Source organism: Sorex araneus, chromosome 4 (genome assembly GCF_027595985.1).
Source record: "Sorex araneus isolate mSorAra2 chromosome 4, mSorAra2.pri, whole genome shotgun sequence".
NCBI lineage: Eukaryota > Metazoa > Chordata > Mammalia > Eulipotyphla > Soricidae > Sorex > Sorex araneus.
Window position 1 is genome coordinate 198,555,585 of NC_073305.1, and position 18,250 is coordinate 198,573,834.

At 61.7% G+C, this 18,250-nt stretch overlaps 1 protein-coding gene across 2 annotated transcripts in view; it reads left to right on the forward strand.

Moving 5' to 3' along the window:
- The window catches only part of CLIP2 (CAP-Gly domain containing linker protein 2), a 46,240-nt gene extending 31,382 nt beyond the window's left edge, over positions 1 to 14,858 (forward strand). Inside the window, exons 10-18 of one of the 2 annotated variants that reach the window (XM_055134392.1) lie at positions 1,253 to 1,357; positions 2,917 to 3,852; positions 6,303 to 6,360; positions 6,991 to 7,074; positions 7,373 to 7,529; positions 12,789 to 12,948; positions 13,027 to 13,212; positions 13,336 to 13,398; positions 13,480 to 14,858. In XM_055134392.1, coding sequence (XP_054990367.1) covers positions 1,253 to 1,357; positions 2,917 to 3,852; positions 6,303 to 6,360; positions 6,991 to 7,074; positions 7,373 to 7,529; positions 12,789 to 12,948; positions 13,027 to 13,212; positions 13,336 to 13,398; positions 13,480 to 13,491 — 1,761 coding nt within the window. In that variant the 3' untranslated portion in view covers positions 13,492 to 14,858. The remainder of the gene's footprint in view (positions 1 to 1,252; positions 1,358 to 2,916; positions 3,853 to 6,302; positions 6,361 to 6,990; positions 7,075 to 7,372; positions 7,530 to 12,788; positions 12,949 to 13,026; positions 13,213 to 13,335; positions 13,399 to 13,479) is intronic. The other variant, XM_055134393.1, reaches the window with a different exon arrangement.
- Positions 14,859 to 18,250: the final 3,392 nt, after the last annotated feature.

An 18,250-nucleotide genomic window follows, 5' to 3' on the forward strand; every position in this document is an offset into this window, starting at 1 on the left:
TGCACTCAGGAGTTACTCCTGGTGGTGCTTGGGGGACTATATGTGATGCCAGGGATCAAACCCAGGTCGGCCGAGTGCAAGGCAAACGCCCTACCCGCTGTACTATTGCTCCAACCCCGGAGACGCCTTTTCTTTGGGTCCTTCATGGACGTTCACAGGAAGGCGGTCACTGCCCAAGCTCTCTGGCTCTCCGTGACTGCGGGAATGTTTCTCAGAGGGCATCCCAGAGAGGGTTCCCCACCCCCCAAGTGCCACCCTGGCAGACGTGGCATAAAATCTTTTCTTTCCTTCTGGTTTTGGGCCCACACCTGCTGGTGCTCGGGCTATGCCCAGCTCACTGCTTGGGGGTGGCTCCGGGCGGTGTTTGGGGGATCCACCTAATCCCAGGGATGGCACCTGGGCCTCCTGTAAGCAGCAAGGCTTGTGTCCAGCCCCCTGAGCTGTCTCTCTGGCCCGCAGTGTGAGTACTTGTTTGACATGCATGTGCACATACATGCGCACACACACACACGCATGTGCAATGTCGCCCAGCCTTTTAGCGTGCCCGCACACATTCCTGTTGCCTCTTCCTCCTCACTGAGGGCATGACAGGAGGAGGCTGAGGAACACCACCGGCCTCTCCCAGGGAAACTTGGGGACTGACTGCCCAGGTGCCCCCACGCCCAGGGCCCTGCCCGCTCTGCCCTGGGAGACCCACGTGGCTGGCCGGAGCCCGAGAATGCGAGCCTTTGTGAGCGTGTGGAGTGGGCGTGCAGAGCGGACACAGAAGTGCTTTTGTGCCACGGGGGAACAAGGGCCAGGCCGGGGCTGGGCGGTGGGAGGCAGAGAAGCTTGGTGACAGGGCCAGTATGGCGCCGTCTCCGGCGCCTCCTGACCCGTGGCCCGTCCACCTTCAAAGTCCCAGGAGGTCTGAGGCCTCCTCATGCCTCCCTCCGGGGCCCTCAGGGTCAGGGCACCGCCGGAGGGAGGCCATTCGGCGTGGGGAAGGGTGGGCCCGGGGGCCTGCCAGGGCAGGGGGGCCACGGCACCCCGCCTGCCAGGAAGCAGACCCCGCAGGCCACAGCGAGGGGTGCTGCCACCCCCCTCCACCTGTCTCTCCCGGCCACCTCCACTCCGCCCTGTTCTGTCTGGTTCACGCAAGATGACACTGCCTCTCTCTCTCTCTGTCTGTCTCTCTCCCTCTCTCTTTCTGCTCCTCCGGCCTCCCCTCCCCTGCCCCTGCCCCCCGCCCCGCCCCGCCCCGGGCGAGCAGACTCAGACACAGCTGGAGCACGCGCGCATTGGGGAGCTGGAGCAGAGCCTGCTACTGGAGAAGGCGCAGGCCGAGCGGCTGCTCCGCGAGTTAGCGGACAACAGGGTAACCGCCAGCCCCCTCTCTGGCTGCCCCCTGCTCCGTTCCAGGACAGAAGTAGAGTTTGGGGGGCGGCCTTGACTCCCCAGCCCCCTCTCATGAGACCACCCCTCTCCTCGTGACCAGGCTCCACCTGGCACCCTCCCACCCAGCCGAGGGGCCCGAGGGACCCCCACAGCCAGCTCTCTCTAGCCCCAGGAAGGGGCCTGGGCTGGAGGAAGTGGTGAGGTTGGGGGGCGGGGTTGTCCCCAGGGACGCTGTGTCAGCCTTGGTCTCACTGTCCTTGGAAGCTCTGGAGTCTGGACTCCCAGCCCGGCCGGCAGGTGGCGCCCCCTGCAGGCAGGCTCTGCTAGTGCAGCGTGCGCCGTGGGAACCGTCAGTGCCTCTGCCCAGACGGGCCTGTGCCTGCCATGGGTGCCCCGGGCACTGCACACGTGTGCAGAGACCCACTGGGTCAGGCCCGGGCGAGGGCTGGAACCCCCCGCTGGTGGCCAGTGCCCAGGAAACAGGCTTGTGACGATCACCTGCTTCCGTGCTCCCAAAAGGCCGAGCCATCCAGATGCTGTTTCCAGGTGCTGCCCTTGCCACGTGACCCGGGCGGTGTCTGTGGGCTGGAGCCCCACCCGTCCCGGAGTTCCCACCCTGCGCGGGTCGCCCCGTGTGGATTCCGCTCTGCATTAGGCCGGACTTCCTCGGGTGCTACCCTCGGTTCCATGAGCCAGCCCAGTCCAGCTGCAGAACCTTCCAGAACAGCCATAGGCAAACTTCCCTCTGCATCTCTCTGCCCTGTACAAACAGTGTCCGCGGGGCCGGAGAGACAGTACTGGGGGACAAGGCGCTTGACTGGCATGCGGCCAGCCCAGGTTTGGTCACAGGCACACGTGCTGAGCCCTGCCAAGAGCAAACCCTGAGCACAGAGCCAGGAGTCAGCCCAGAGCACTGCCGAGTGTCCCTAGCCCCATCGGGAAAATTAATAAATAAATAAATAAATATAGAATTAGCGGGGGGGGTCGGTCAGTGGGCTGGAATCCCGACACTGCACGCCCTCCCCAAACAGCACATGGGGAACCCCCCCCCCCAGGTCTACTGGGTATAGCCCAAAAGCCAAACTAATAACACTTGGAAGAAGCCGAAACTTGGGCCAGAGAGATAGTACGTTGAAGGTGCTTGCCTTGCACGCAGCCAGCCGGGGTCCATTTCCCCGGCATCCCATAGGGTCCCCCGAGCCCCACCAGCAGTGATCCCTGAGCACAGAGACAAGAGTCAAGCCCTGAACACAGCCGGGTGGGACCCCACCACCACCAAAAACAAAAAAGCCACAGATGATTTCTTTCTTTCTAGCACCACTTTGTCCCATGGGGACCTTGACCGAGGGCCCAAGTCATGCCATCCTCCGGCTCCAAGCCAGGGGGTCTTCCTGGGGGCGGCGCCCTCCCGTCCCCCCACCTCCTTGCACTAGGAGGTGCAGCAGGAGGAGGAGGAGGGGGAGGAGTAGGAGGAGGGAGAGGGCAGGGAGGGGCCCGTCCCGCCAGGCCCTCACTCGGCCCCTCTCCCCTCCCCGCCAGCTGACCACGGTGGCCGAGAAGTCGCGGGTGCTCCAGCTGGAGGAGGAGCTGAGTCTGCGCTGCGGGGAGATCGAAGAGCTGCAGCAGTGCCTGCTGAACTCGGGGCCCCCGCCCGCCGACCACCCCGAGGCGGCCGAGACCCTGCGGCTGCGGGAGCGGCTGCTGGCGGCTGGCCAGGAGCACCGGCGGGAGCGCGGGCTGCTGCGGGACGAGTTCGAGAAGGCGCTGCGGGCCTGCCGGGCCGAGGCGGAGCAGCTGCGGGCGGCCAACGAGAAGTACGCGCAGGAGGTGGCCGAGCTCAAGGCCCGGGTGCAGCAGGCCACCAGCGAGAACATGGGGCTCATGGACAACTGGAAGTCCAAGCTGGACTCGCTGGCCTCGGACCACCAGAAGTCCCTGGAGGACCTCAAGGCCACCCTGAACTCGGGCCCCGGCGCCCAGCAGAAGGAGATCGGGGAGCTGAAGGCGGTGATGGAAGGCATCAAGATGGAGCACCAGCTGGAGCTGGGCAACCTGCGGGCCAGGCACGACCTGGAGACGGCCGTGCACGCCAAGGAGAAGGAGGGCCTGCGGCAGCGGCTGCAGGAGGCCCAGGAGGAGCTGGCCGGCCTGCGGCAGCACTGGCAGGGCCAGCTGGAGGCCCAGGCCGGCCAGCACCGGCTGGAGCTGCGCGAGGCCCGCGAGCAGGCCCGGGACGCCGAGCTGCGGGTGCAGGAGCTGGAGAAGCTGGACGTGGAGTACCGGGGCCAGGCGCAGGCCATCGAGTTCCTCAAGGAGCAGATCGCGCTGGCCGAGAAGAAGATGCTGGACTACGAGCAGCTGCAGCGGGCCGAGGCCCAGAGCAGGCAGGAGGCCGAGAGGCTGCGGGAGAAGCTCCTGGTGGCCGAGAACCGGCTCCAGGCCCTCGAGACCCGGTGCTCGGCCCAGCACAGCAACGTAGGCGGCCGCCGGCCCTCCCACCCCCACCCCTGCTGAAGAGGAAGGCCCTGGGAGGCGGGGGGGGGGCGGGGGGGCTGGCTCGTTCCTCCCTCGGGACAGAGCGGGTCTCTTGCAGGGACGAGGTACAGCAGGCCTAGTCCAGGCCGGCCTCTGCCGGATGGACTAGAACATAGCTGGGGCTGGAGAGAGCACAGTGGGGAGAGCACTGACCTCGCACCACTGGCCTCGCACGAAGCCGGCCTGGGTTCGATCTCCGTAGGCACCCCGTAGGGCTCCCTGCGTCCCTCCAGGAGTGATTCCTGAGCACAGAGGCAGGAGGAAGCCCTGAGCACTGCTGGTGTGGTGTCTGCCCTCCCCCACACACACATACACACACACACACACACACGGGAAAGGAAGGACGGGAGCAGAGGTGCAGCGGCCGAGCTGCCCGCAGAGACAGGCGTCCCCCGTCCTGGGGCTGGCCTGGCCCAACCCGCCCGCGGACACGGCCTTCGGGACAGCGCCAGCCAAGCCCGGGGCACCCACTTCCTGCCAGTCCTGGATGATTTACGCAGCGGGAGCGGCCACTTCCGGGGGGAGGGGTGGGAGCCCAGGGCGGCTGGCGGGGTCCAGGACGTCCACCCGCCTGTCGGCTTCTGCACACGCGGGGCCTCCGGCAGAGCCTGCCCGTCTCCCGAGTTCTGCAGGGGCGCCACAGCTAGCTTGGGTCTCATGACCTGAGACGTAGTTCCCGCTGCACGTCCGTGCGTCAGGGCGTGTGTGTGTGTGTGTATGTGTGTGTGTGTGTGTGTGTAGGGGGTGAGCGGCCCTGTGTGTGTGTGTGTGTGTGTGTGTGTGTGTGTGTGTGTCAGGAGGGGGTGAGCGGCCCTGGGCTTGGGGTGTGTGTGTGTGTGTGTGTGTGTGTGTGTGTGTGTGTGTGAGACCCTGTGCAAGCTGTGCAAGGGCAGTGAGGGGCCCTGGGGACTTGCCCACATGGGTTTTATTTGAGGGGGGTCACACTCAGCAGTGCTCAGGGCTTACTCCTGGCTCTGTGCTCAGGGGTCACTCTTGGTGGGGATTTAGGCCACCCAGTGTGGTGCCAGTGAGCAAACCCAGGTCAGCCACGTGTGAGGCTCTTCTTCGTTCCCCACCTGCCCCAGTTGATACTCCCGTGTTGTTTTTTATTTGTTTTTTGGCCCACACCTGGCATTGCTCAGGGCTTACTCCTGGCTCTGCACTCAGGAATTAGTCTTGTAGTGCTCGGGGGACCTCATGGGTGCTGGGGACCAAACCCCAGTTGGCCACATACAAGGCAAACACCCTCCCCGCTGTACTGTCGCTCCAGCCCCGTGTCTAGGTTTACTCCAAAGAAGTTTGGGGAAGAGCAAGAATGGTAGCAAGGCCGCAGGGAAGGAGCTTGTGTGTAAGGTGCCTGTGGGTTCCTTCCTTCTTTCCTTCCTTCCTTCCTTCCTTCCTTCCTTCCTTCCTTCCTTCCTTCCTTCCTTCCTTCCTTCCTTCCTTCCTTCCTTCCTTTTGCTTTTTGGGTCACACCTGGCGATGCACAGGGGTTATTCCTGGCTCATGCACTCAGGAATTACCCCTGGCGGTGCTCAGGGGACCATATGGGATGCTGGGAATCGAATCCGGGTCGGCCACGTGCAAGGCAAACACCCTACCCAATGTTCTATCACTTTCAGCCCCCCTTTCTTTCTTTTCTTTCTTTCTTTCTTTCTTTCTTTCTTTCTTTCTTTCTTTCTTTCTTTCTTTCTTTCTTGCTCTCTCTTTTCTTTCTTTCCTTTCTTTCTTTTTTCTTTTCCTTTCTCTTTTCCTTTCTTGTTCTTTCTTTCCTTTTCCTTTCATTGTTTCTTCTCTTTCTCTTTCCTTTTTCTTTCTTTCTTTTCTTTCTCTTTCTTCCTTTCTCTTTCTTTTTCTTTGTTTTTTCTCTTTTTTTTTTCCTTTTTCTCTTTCTGTCTGTCTGTCTTTTGGGGGTCACACCCAGTGATGCTCAGCGGTTACTCCTGGTTCTGCACTCAGCTGGCAGTGCTTGGGGGGATGCCGGGGATTGAACCCAGATATGCCGTGTGCAAGGCAAACGCCCTCCCCGCTGTACTATCACTCTGACCCGGGCCTCAAGGTTCTTGACAAAGGAAACAGGCAGAGATAGTCCAGCGGGCAGGGCACTGGCCTTGCCCGCAGCCGACCTACGTTCAATCCCCGGTATCCCATAGGGTCCCCCGAGTACCTCCAGGGGTTTATTCCTGATCATCACCAGGTAGGGGCCAGGAACAAAAGAGAGGGGTCAGACCACTGGCCTCCGTGCCAGCAGCTCGAGGGGGCACATCCCTGGGGTCGGGAGGCTGGGGTGAGGACGGCTGTAGCTCCTGTCCACACCTCTGGTCCCCTAACGCCAGCTTGTGTGGGGGTGGCGGGGCGGCGAGTGTCCCCTCACAAGGCCCTTCTTGCAGATGATTGAACCGGACGACATTTCCGGGGAGAAGCTGAGGATGAAGGAGGCCCTGGAGGGTGAGTGGCCGCGGGACAGGTGGGTGCTGCGGGCTTCGGGGGGCCAGGTGCCCAGGCAGGCGTGGCCCCTTGAAGTGGGTCCCAGTGCCTGTGGCCACCCCCTCGCCCCCCGGGGCTCATCTGTGCTGGTCTGAGGACACACCACAGGGGCCGGCTGTGCAGCCCACCTGGAGGACACACCCCGTGCCTTTGGGGCCCTCCGACAGATCTGGGCTGCAGGGGACCCTGTCCTTCACCCTGGGGTGCATCCTGCTCTGGGCACTTGAGGGGGCCGGGCCACCCCTGCTGGTGCTCCGGGCCAACTCCTGCCTTCGCACTCAAGGATCACGCCTGGCAGTGCTCGCGGGACCAGACGGGGCCAGGGATCAGGCCCTGGGGGACCTTGTGCAGTGCGGGCGCCCTCCTCTCTGATCTGTAGCTCTGCTTTCTAGCGCTTTCCACGCACTGTCCTTCCCGGGGCTGCTCTGACCGGCGCCCCGCAAGTCCCCCTGTTTCACTTAAGGACATGGAGATGGGGTGGGGGGTCACGGCGCCTCGCCTGGGGGCTCCTGTGGAAGGACCCCGCCCCTGTGGCCTGCTATGCCCGGCCTCAGCCCTGGAGTCCTGACCCCCACCCCACCCCCTTCCCAGTCCTCCAGGACAAGCTGAACAAGAGGGACAAGGAGGTGGCCGCCCTGACCTCACAGAGTGAACTGCTCAGGACCCAAGTAAGTGGTAAGTCTCGCTCCTGCGGGCCGGCGGGGCCACACGGGGTGCCGGGTGGGGTCACTCACCCTGGTGGGCGTGGGGTCCCCACTCTCCTGAGCCCTCTCCGGAGGCTGGTGTTCCCGCCAGGCTGGAGAGCGGAGCACTGTGGGGAGGGGTGCAGGGTGCTGGTGTGGGGTCCCGGGGTGACCCCCACGCCCCTGCCTGCCCCCGGGTCCTGGTGGCGGCAGATGTGCAGGACGAGGCTGCTCCCCCCCACCCCCGCCCCCGCTCAGGCCTCTTCCTCCCCCCCTGACGCTGACCCCAGCCCTGGAGGGCAAGTGCAGGTCGGGGGAGAAGCGGGCGGAAGGTCTCCTGAAGGAGAAGCGGCGGCTGGAGGCCGAGCTGGAGGCCGTGTCCAGGAAGACGCACGACGCCTCCGGCCAGCTGGTGCTCATCAGCCAGGAGCTGCTGCGCAAGGAGCGGTGAGTCCGGGGGCCCTGCCGCCCCCCACCGCCCCACCACACAGTCACCAGCGAGGTCGGCAGGTGCCCGAGTCACCAAGAGCCAGCGCAGAGGGCTGGAGTGGGGGCCCTGAACTCAGAACCCAACAACACACACACGCGCTCGCGCGCACACACACACACACATGCATGCACACACATGCACACACACACGCATGCATGCACACACACAAACACGCACACACACGCATGCATGCACACACACGCACCCACATGCATGCACACACACGCACACACATACATGCACATACATGTGCACGTATACACATGCACACATGCACACGCACGCATGCGCACACACATGCACTCACGGCCACACGCATGCACACAAGCACACACACATGCACTCACGTCCACACGCATGCACACAAGCGAACACACACGCACTCACGCTCATAGTCACACAAATCACTGAGGCTTCCCAAAGAATTTTGGTGTAATTTAGATTTTCTCTGATATCCATTAAACAAGAAATTGAAAACTGTCACCTGAGGCTGGAGTGATAGTACGGCAAGGGAGGTGCTTGCTTTGCAGGTAGCCAACCAGGGTTTGGTCTCCGGCATCCCCTGAGCTTGTCGAGCTTGTCGAGAGTGATTCCAAGGAGCTGGAGCAATAGCACAGCGGGGAGGGCGTTTGCCTTGCACACGGTCAACCCGGGTCGGATTCCCAGCATCCCATAGGGTACCCTGAGCACTGCCGGGGTGATTCCTGAGTGCAGAGTCCGGAGTAATCCCTGAGCATCGCCGGGTGTGACCCAAAAAGAAAAAAAAAAGTAGTGATTCCGAAGTACAGAGCCAGAAGTAACTCCTGAGCACCACTGGTGTGGCCCAAAAAGCCAAAAGAAAAAAAAAATTGTCACCCCTTACCAAAGCAGTGATAAGCAAATTGCAGGCCGGTGGGCTTCTTTGCCTGCAGACCCCCGGGCCGCTGCGGGCTGCAGAGTAGGAAGGGTGAGACCCCTGACCCCGCCTGGCTCCACGTGGCCGCCCGCAGGGCCGTCTGTAGGGTGCACGGCAGCCTGCAAGCGTGAGGAGTTGGAGTCTGCAATTAAATTGCATGCGTTGGATAAGCTTGCTGTCTCCTAAAGCAAAATATATTTAGTCAGAAGAGTGGGGTTCGTTCTTTCTTTTCTTTTTCTTTTCTTTTTCTTTTTCTTTTTTTTTTTGCAAATTTCTTAAAACATTGCATGAAAGAAAACAGCTGGATTCCCATTTCTTCGGCAATTAATTCTTGCAAATTGTTGTTTTGGTTGAAGTGCATTTTGGAAATCTTGCCTTATTTAGATATGTAGATTGTATTTTTTTTTTTTTTGCTTTTGTTGTTGTAAAGAGTATTTCGGAGTTTGGGGGCTGGAGAGATAGCACAGTGGGTAGGGCTTGCACGTGGCCAACCCGGGTTCGATTCGCAGCATCCCATATGGTCCCTTGAGCACCACCAGGAGTGATTCCTGAGTTCATGAGCCAGGAGTGACCCCTGTGCATTGCCGGGTGTGACCCCAAAAAACAAACAAAAAAAAAGTATTTCGGAGTCAGAGAGACAGCTGAGTGGGCAAAGTGCTTGTGTTGCATGTGGCCAACCCTGGTTTGACCCCAGCGGCCCTACACGGTTCCCCAGCACGGAGGGGACTAACCCCCAGCACAGAGCTGGGAGACTCTGCCAGGTGTGACCCTACCCGCCCCCCCCCCCCACACAAAAGCATCTAAATAGCCTTTTCTGATAAAGACTAGTATCTCCTGTGGCCCAAATGAGAAAAAACTTTACACACCCCCAAGAAACGGTAGTGGAGGGCAGGAGGAATTGTACAGGGGTGCAGGGTGGAGTGCTTGCCCTGCACACGGCCCGTCTCAGTTGGATCCCCAGAGCCCCACATGATCCACTGAGCACAGAGCCAGGAATGGCCCCTGAGCACCACCGTGTGTGACCCCCCAAAAAAAATTATAGTGACAATGACATTTTTATGAAAGTAGTTTTGACCCGGAGGGTTTGAAAAGTTCTTAAGGAACTTCTCCCGAAGTCACATTTAGGGACTCCTGGTTTGTGGGTCGCAGACAGGTGGCCCAGGGAAGGCGTGAAACCTCAGAGTAGCCATAAAATCCAGATTTGTCGAGATACTTTAAAACTGGAGCAATAGTACCACAGGTAGGACGCTTGCCTTGCATGTGCTTGACCTGACTTCGATTCCCGGTATCTCGTATGGTCCCCTGAGCCCCGCTGAGTGCAAAGATAGGACTGACCCCTTGAGCACCACCATGTGTGGCCCCCAAACAAAAATGAAGAAATGAAATTGGTGTCTAAGACAGTACAGCGGTTAAGATGCTGGAGGTGGGGCGGAGCGATAGCACAGCGGGGAGGGCATTTGCCTTGCACGCGGCTTACCCGAGTTCGATTCCCAGCATCCCATAGGGTCCCCTGAACACCACCAGGGGTAATTCCTGAGTGCATGAGCCAGGAGTAACCCCTGTGCATCACCCGGTGTGACCCAAAAAGCAAAAAAATAAAAATAAGACGCTGGAGCTGCACACAGTCGCCCCAGTTCCGATTGTGTTCCCTGCACACAGCCAGGGGTGACCCAGCAACCTCCCCGCCACAGAGGGAGGCTGGGGAGATAAGAGAGCAGGGAGGGCATTTGCCTTGCCTGCTGCCGACCCAGGTTCAGTTTCGGGTATCCCATATGGTCCCCTGGAGACCACCAGGAGTGAGCGCTGAGCACTGGGTGTGCCCCCCGCCCAGAGCTAACACATACATAAATAAATGGCCTGCACGGGAGTTTGCCCTCTGGCAGGCAGTTTGGGGGGGCAGGTCTTCACCCCTGCTCCTGCACTGCGCCCACCCCCACCCCTCACCCCCTCTCAGTCCCAACTTCCTTCTTTCCTCGGCCTCACCCAAGTCCTTCCGGGAGCATCACTGAGCCCAGGCTAGCCCCCAGCCCGCCCCCTTCCTGAGCCCGTTCCTATGGACAGGCCCTTGAACCCTGCACATTTGTGTGGCTCTGGGTCAGGGGATGGTGTGGATGCACAGACAGATTAAACTGGGTTAGGAGTCTCCTCAAGAAGGAATCTCAAGGCAGCCTTGGCCGCAGTTGGTTCCAGGATCTCAGGCCTAAATCCCAGCTGCTTCCTGTGGGCATGCCCTCAGGGTGACCTGGTGGCTGCTGAAGCTCCTGCCATCACAGCCAGAGCATTCGACATCAGGCACTTTGCCACAGGAGCTCTCTGGGATAATTTCTTTTGGCTGGAGCGATAGCACAGCAGGAGGGCGATTGCCTTGCACGCAGCCCACCCGAGTTTGATTCCTCCACCTCTCTCTCGTAGAGCCCGGCAAGCTACCCAGAGTATCTCGCCCACACGGCAGAGCCTGGCAAGCTTCCCGTGGTGTATCCGATGCCAAACACAGTAACAAAAAATCTCACAATGGACACGTTACTGGTGCCCGCTTGAACAAATTTAATTTTAGGTCACACCCAGCGATGCTCAGGGCTTACTCTTGGCTCTGCACTCAGGAATTACTCCTGGCGGTGCTTGGGGGGACCATATGGGATGCCGGGGATCGAACCCAGGTCGGCCGCGTGCAAGGCGAATGCCCTACCTGCTGTGCTATCGCTCCGGCCCCATAAACTTAAAATATTTTTAAATAAAATAAAATCTTTAAAGAGGAGTTAGAGAGATACTGTAGTGAGCAGGCGCTTGCCTTCCTTGCAGGCAGCCACCCAGGTTCAGTCCCTGGCACCTCATATGATCCCCTGATCATTGCCAGGATTAGGTCCAGAATACCACTGGGTGTGGCTCAAACCCCCCCCCCCAAAAATGGTGGGGGGAACTGGAGCAATAGCACAGCGGGTAGGGCGTTTGCCTTGCACACGGCAACCTGGGTTCGATTCCCAGCATCCCATATGGTCCCCTGATCATCTCTGTGTATGACCCAAAAAGCAAAAAAAGGAAAAAGTCCTTGATGTTTGGGGGGCTATGTGGGGGCAGCTACACCCGGAATGTTCAGGGCTTACTCCTGGCTCTGTGCTCAGGAATTACTCCTGGCAGTGCTCAGGGGACCACGTGGGGTGCTATGGATTGAACCTGAATTGACCACAAGGCAAGCGCCCTGCCCGCTCTACCTGCTACACGCCCGACTCTGGAATTCTCCTACCTTTATTCCAATTTTTAAAACTCTGTAGAGGCCAAGGTTTGTTTCTTTGTGACAAACACCTCCTGAGAGATGAGGCCGAGTACAGGCCTCTGGCAGCACAATTTAAAAAACCTTAAAAGATGTCCTGGGGCTTGAAGCAACTGTGTAATTAACAGCTTTGTATACCAAGGTGTTTTTAATAAAAACCTATTAAAATATGTTGGGGAGGCTGGGGAGATAGTACAGTGGGTAGGGCGTTTGCCTTGCACTCAGCATCCCGCATGTTCCCTTGAGCACCGCCAGGAGTTATTACTGAGTGCAGAGTCAGCAGTAACCCCTGAGCATCGCCAGGTGTGGTCCCAAACCACACACACACACACACACACACACACGCACACGCACACACACACGCACACGCACACACACATGCACACGCACACACACATGCACACGCACACACACACACGCACAGAGTTCTGGGGAAGCCAAGGCCTCAAGATCCTCCTGTTCCCCAATCCTAGTGCCTTGGGGACTTCTGAGAGGGACACTGAGGCAGCTTGACTAGCCAGTGTGACCTCCAGGTGGGCGAGACTCCGGAATGGGCCTGGTTGCTGGGGTCGGATGGGATGGAGGCGGGGTGGTGGGGCTGTGGGCGGGGCTGCGGGGTGAGTGTGACTCCCGGGTGTGTGGTTTGGGCCTGGGCTGGGTGGTGGTCGGCGGAGTGAGCGTGGCTGCCGGGCTGGGCCTGTTTCTGGGTTTGGTTGCTAGGCTGCCGGTGTTTGGGGGTGGCTATGGCGTGGTCTCGGGTGGGAGGGGCTGTTTGGGTGGGCGGGGCCTCCGGTGGGCGGGGCTGCGGGTGAGTGTGTCTCCCGGGTGTGTGGTTTGGGGCTGGGCTAGGTGGTGGTCGGAGGAGTGGGCGTGGCTGCCGGGCTGGGCCTGCTTCTGGATTTGGTTGCTGGACTGTGGGTGTTTGGGGGTGGTGGCTGGAGCGGGGGCTGTGGTGAGGGCGTGGTCACCGCGGGGCGGGGCTATCGGTGGGCGTGGTCTCCGCTCGGGTGGGCGGGGCGGCGCGGTGACCGCTGCCCTTCTGCCCGCCCCCAGGAGTCTGAATGAGCTCCGGGTGCTGCTGCTGGAGGCGAACCGGCACTCCCCCGGGCCGGAGCGAGACCTGGGCCGCGAGGTGCACAAGGCCGAGTGGCGCATCAAGGAGCAGAAGCTCAAGGACGACATCCGGGGCCTGCGGGAGAAGCTGACGGGGCTGGTGCGTGGCCGGGGCTGGGGTGGGGGTGCGGGGCGGACCCCCGGGGCACGGGGACGGTCACGCTGCGCCCGCCCGCAGGACAAGGAGAAGGCGCTGTCGGAGCAGCGGCGCTTCTCGCTCATCGACCCGTCGTCGGCCCCGGAGCTCCTGCGGCTGCAGCACCAGCTCGTGAGCACCGAGGACGCCCTGCGGGCCGCGCTGGACCAGACGCAGCAGGTGGAGAAGCTCCTGGAGGCCCTGAGGAGCCACCCCGACAAGTCCCAGGTGGGTGCCCCCAGCCTCCGTCCCCGCGTGCCGTGCCGGGACCCCGCGCTTGGGCTGGGGTGGGGGGCGGGCCGGGAGGCGCCCCGGGAGCCCGCTCAGCCGCTGCTGCTCTGGACCCCGCAGGCCATCGGAGGGTTGGGCCCTGCGAACGGCGTCCACCAGCAGGACAAGGCCCACAAGCAGGAGGTGAGGGTCCCCCCGCCCACCCGCCCGCGGAGCCCGCAGCCCCCTCCGGCCAGGGCTGCCTGACCAGGTCCTTCCCTCCAGGACAAGCACTGACCCAGGGACACGCAGGAGCCGCCTGGCCGTGGAGCTGCCCGCCGGTGCCGTGCCCCTCCAGCCCGCCCAGGCGCCACCGCCTCCAGGCAGGCGCCAGAGTTGTCACTTTGGAGCGGAGAGCGGCTGTGGTGACAGTGTGGTAACAGTGTGATGCAGCCACCGCGCAGGACAATCCCTGTCCCTGTCCAGACCAGGAGGCCCAGACACAGCCTCCGAGAGCGGTACAGCCCGGCCTGGCCCCCGGGACTTCACTCCAGGCCCAGCAGTTCCGGGGTCTGTTTGGGGCAGTGGAGGCCCCTGGGCCAGGCCCCCTCCCCAGAAGACGCTGTCTGAGGACCCTCGGGGCACCCAGACCGCCCCACGCACCCTCCCTCCCCCTTCTCCTGAGCCCCTCAGACCCCAGAAAGCCATTTCCCCCGAGGGGCCCGGCCTGTTCCATTGGGGGGCCGTTTCCACACCGTGCCCCCCTCGGCCCAGCTACCTGGAGAGCCCCCCAGCTTGCGGGGGGGATAGCGGCGGGGGGGGGCTCAGCGCCAAGTGGCTGCTGACAGGCCACCACACCACAGCCACAGTATTAGCAACGTTTGGGACCCCCGTCCTCGCCCCCCGCCAGTAACCGGGCCAGGTCGGCCGTGGGGCTGGGCACGTTGGATGGAGCCCTGTCTGCCCCGGGTCCACGTGGCTGCGTGTCCGCCTGGCCACACGCCCACTGTCTCTGGCGCAGCACCCAGGGCCCCTCCTGTCGTCAGGACAGGATCCCGGGGCGCTGGGGGGCAGAGACCCCTGCTGCCCTGCCCCCGCGTACCAGGCAGGACCCAGGAGAGCCCACCCACGCGGAGCTGAGACCGCCGGGGGACTGGGGCCCCGCATCAGCAGAGAGGTACACACACACGCACACACACACACACACACACACACACACATAGGCCGCCCTCGGCCCCGCGGGGCTGCAGGGGGAACCCCGTAGCCCCCAGAGTGCACACAGTGGAGGTGGTGTCCAGGAGTGCCCAGTGACTCAGGAGTCCCCCCGCACCGTGGGGGTGCCCACCCCTGCCCCCGGCGGCCCCCACGCCCCCCGCCTTTCTGTAGCCGGCGCTTGCAGTCTGCGAACAAGCCTAGAAGCGACGCTTTCGGGCCTCACCCAGAGGCTGCGGCCTCGGCCCAGCAAACCCGGGACTCGGGCTCCAGCCGCCCCCCGCCCGCCCCCCCCCACCCCGGGGCCCCAGAGGCCGGGGTGCAGGAGGAAGGTGCGCGCCCCCCTCCCCTGCCGCTGCCCTGGGTGAACCCCCTCCCGCCCCCAGAGTGGAATTGTTGAAGTGTGGCGAGTCCGTGCTCGAGACAATAAAGCTTGTGACCAAGGTCCAGGACCCGGGCGGTGGCGGTCGGTCTCTGGGGCCGTGACGCGGGTGGGGGGCATTGGGAGGGGGAGTCGACAGGCCGGGCTGCCAGGTCGCCCCTGGCTGGGCCCTGAAGAAGGCCCCAGGTTCCCTGAGGTGGGACAGTGGCCGGGAGGAGTCGCTGGGGAGGGAGCCCAGGAGCCAACTGAGGGGCTGCCACCGCGGCCCTCTGGACCCTGGCCCTGGAGCAGAGGGAGGCGGGGGCGTGGGGAGGGCCTGGCGGGGTAGGGTGGACACTGTCCTGTACCGGGTCGCCTCTGGGGCCCGCTGAAAGCCACTCGTTGGTTTATTTTGGGGGGTGACGCCCGGCCATGAGCTCAGGGGTCCCTCCGGAGGGGCTCGGGGACCGTCTAGGGGTGCTGGGGGACGACCCACCCCGAGCTCAGGGATCCCCCTGGTGGGGCTCCAGGGGACCCTGCGGGCTGGCGGAAATTGAACCTGGGGTCGGCCCTTGTGTATTTACTAAATAAAATACGAAAGGGCCTCGCATGCGGTGGCTCTCTATCTCTCTGGTGGTCTCACCCGCTCCCCCCACCCCGGGGAGGCCCGTGGCGGTGGGTGGAGGAGGGAGGAAGCGAACGAGGACCAGGCTGGTTGGCGTCAGCTGCAGTTGATTCCCGCCTCCTCTCCATTCTCCTCTGCTCCTGCCTCCCCCGTGCTGCTTCATTCTCCTTCTGCCTCCCCCCCAGTCTTAGTTAAACCCCCAGGCATGAGGGGTCGGGTAATAATTACACGTAGGTGGGGTCAGACAATCAGCAGAGGTCAAGTCCTTCCCTCGGGGGTGCTGCTTCTAGGACAGATTCTCTTTCAGCAGGACGACCCGCCCAAGGTCGGAATCCCGTGGGTGTTTCTCCTCTCCTTGTCCAACAAACATATAAACATTCATAATATTAATCATTTTGTACGGACACAGTAAGAGATACATTAAGCTTATAGGATGGCTCACCTGGGGGCATCTAGCTCTCAGACTACAGTGCTCAGGTCAGATTAGTCTTTCCTATCCCTAGCAGGGTCCTGATCTCGTTACTTTTTGGATCATGACAGCATTTGTCTGTGACCATGCTCTCAACTATTAAGATACTATTGGGTATCTTAACTATTAAGTATCATGGCACTTTGGCCTGGCCCATTTCAATGCCAGGGTAGCTCACAGCTTGCCCTGGGTCCATTGAGTCCCTCGTCGGGACCCTGCTTTTGGGGTGCTAGGAACTAAGGGCAACTGAGGCTTACATCAAGAAAGCAGATTCCCGGGAGTGAATATTATTCGAGTCAATTGACTCCCAAGTTACAAAGCATAATGTTAACTGTCTTCCTGTGTCTACACAAAAAGGACAGTGTTTTAAAGTAAACTATGCAAAGGGCTGGAGCGATAGCACAGCGGGGAGGCCGTTTGCCTTGCACGCGGCCGACCCAGGTTCCATTCCCAGCATCCCATATGGTCCCCTGAGCACTGCCAGGGGTGATTCCTGCGTGCAGAGCCAGGAGTAACCCTTGTGCGTTGCCAGGTGTGACCCAAAAAGAAAAAAAAAAGTAAACTATGCAAAAGACATAAGGAAGGAGAAAGACAATATTTCACTCATACATATAAAATCATAGATTTCTGAGGACTCTGACCTTACAGGTTAACAGAGTCTGATTGGGGGGAAGGTGATAGACGGGTGGGGAAGAGAGCACAGAGAGGAGTTTACAGATAGACGCAGTGGAATGGAAGTGCCTCAGGAGCACTGTGATAAACCTGAGCTCCCTGTGGCGAGGGCAACAGGACATACCAAGATTGTCCTAAAATGTCTAGAGCTACATTCCAATAAACACAGAGGAATGGAGGTGCTCCGGGAGCACTGTGACGGGCATCACCCAAAGGCACAAACCAGTGTTATCCTACAAGTCGTGTGCAAGGCCAGCGCCCTCCCCATGTGCCTGGGTTTGATCCCGTCCCCCCCAATAAATGAAATAAAAAGGCCAGAGGATGGACTTTGACAGTACAGCGGGCGGGGTGCTTGCCTTGCCCATGACTGACCAGGTTCAAGCCCTGCCACCCTGTAGGCGTCCCTGAGCACTGGAACGTCATGATTAAGGAGTCAGCCCTGAGCACCGCCTTGTGTGGCCAAATAACAGGAATGTGAACGTAGGTCTGACTGCTCTGACTGGAAGGGGGAATGAGGCTGAGGAGATGGCCGAAAGGGGCGGGGTGCAGGGTGCAGGCGTGGCGGGCATGAGGCCCGGGTCCCATCCCAGCAGGAAGGGGGGAGGGGGGAGGGAGAGGGAATCGGAGCGGGGTTCCCAGGACGCGCCCCAACAGCAGCGTCCCTCTTTCCTCCCTGACTGAGGGGCTGGTGCTGCCCCGGGGAGGGGGAGGGGGGTCGTCAGGGGTCCGGACCCCTGGCTGGCAGGGGGCTTCCCCCTCAGCTCTCCGAGCCCCAGCTGCCCCGCCCTGCGGTGGTCTTCTCGTCTGTCGGGGTCTCAGGACATCCCCGAATGAGGGGGTGGGGGGCCCCGGGGGGCAGGGGCCGGGCATGTGCCCAGCGGCCCGCGGTGCCCAGGTCGGCGCCAGGGCGAGGGGGCGCCCAGCGCGGGGGACAGTCATGCCCAGGTGGAACCTGCGGCCCCCGACCCTGATTCTTCCTAATGAACCCCCGGATCCTGACTTTGGTTTGGGGGTCACACATGGGGGTGGTCTGGGCTAGCTCCCCGCGGTCCCCGCACCGAGGGTCCGCTCAGCCCCCAGAGCCGGTTCCCGTCCCTGGGACGGGCGAGGTACAACAGCGCCCCCTAGTGCTCGAGGCTCTCTCTACACGTGCCCAGAGGCGGAAACCCCCCCAGGTAAAAGAGCCGTCGGGGGAGCGCGGTGGTGGGGGCGGGGGGCGCTGGGAGCCAGCCTGCTTCTCAGGTATTCAGGTAGTGCCTGGGTTCCACCTTGGGAAAGCTGTGTACCTGGGGTACAGAATGCCGCGAGGAGCAGCAGGGCCACCTCTCTTCCATGCCAGGGGTCCTCTGTGGGGGTCTCCCCGGGACCTGCGGACCCTAGAGATAGCACAGGGGGGAGGGAGCTGCCCTAGCACGCAGCCCACCTGGCTCTACCCCCGGCGCCCCAAAGGGTCCCCCAGGCCTGCAGGAGAGATCCTGAGTGCAGAGCCAGGAGTAGCCGCGTGGCCCAACACCCCACATAAGTTAATTAAATGGAGCTGTGAGTGCAAAGGGCTGGAGGCCCCCAGTTCAGGTCCTGGCCCTGGTGGTCCCCAAACAGCACTGGGAATGAGCCGCTCCCCTTCACCACAATCGTACCCTGCGCCTCCAGCCCTCCTCAGGGCCAAGGATCTCGGGGAGTGGCCCTGGGCCCTTCGGCCCTGCTCCCCAGATCCCCT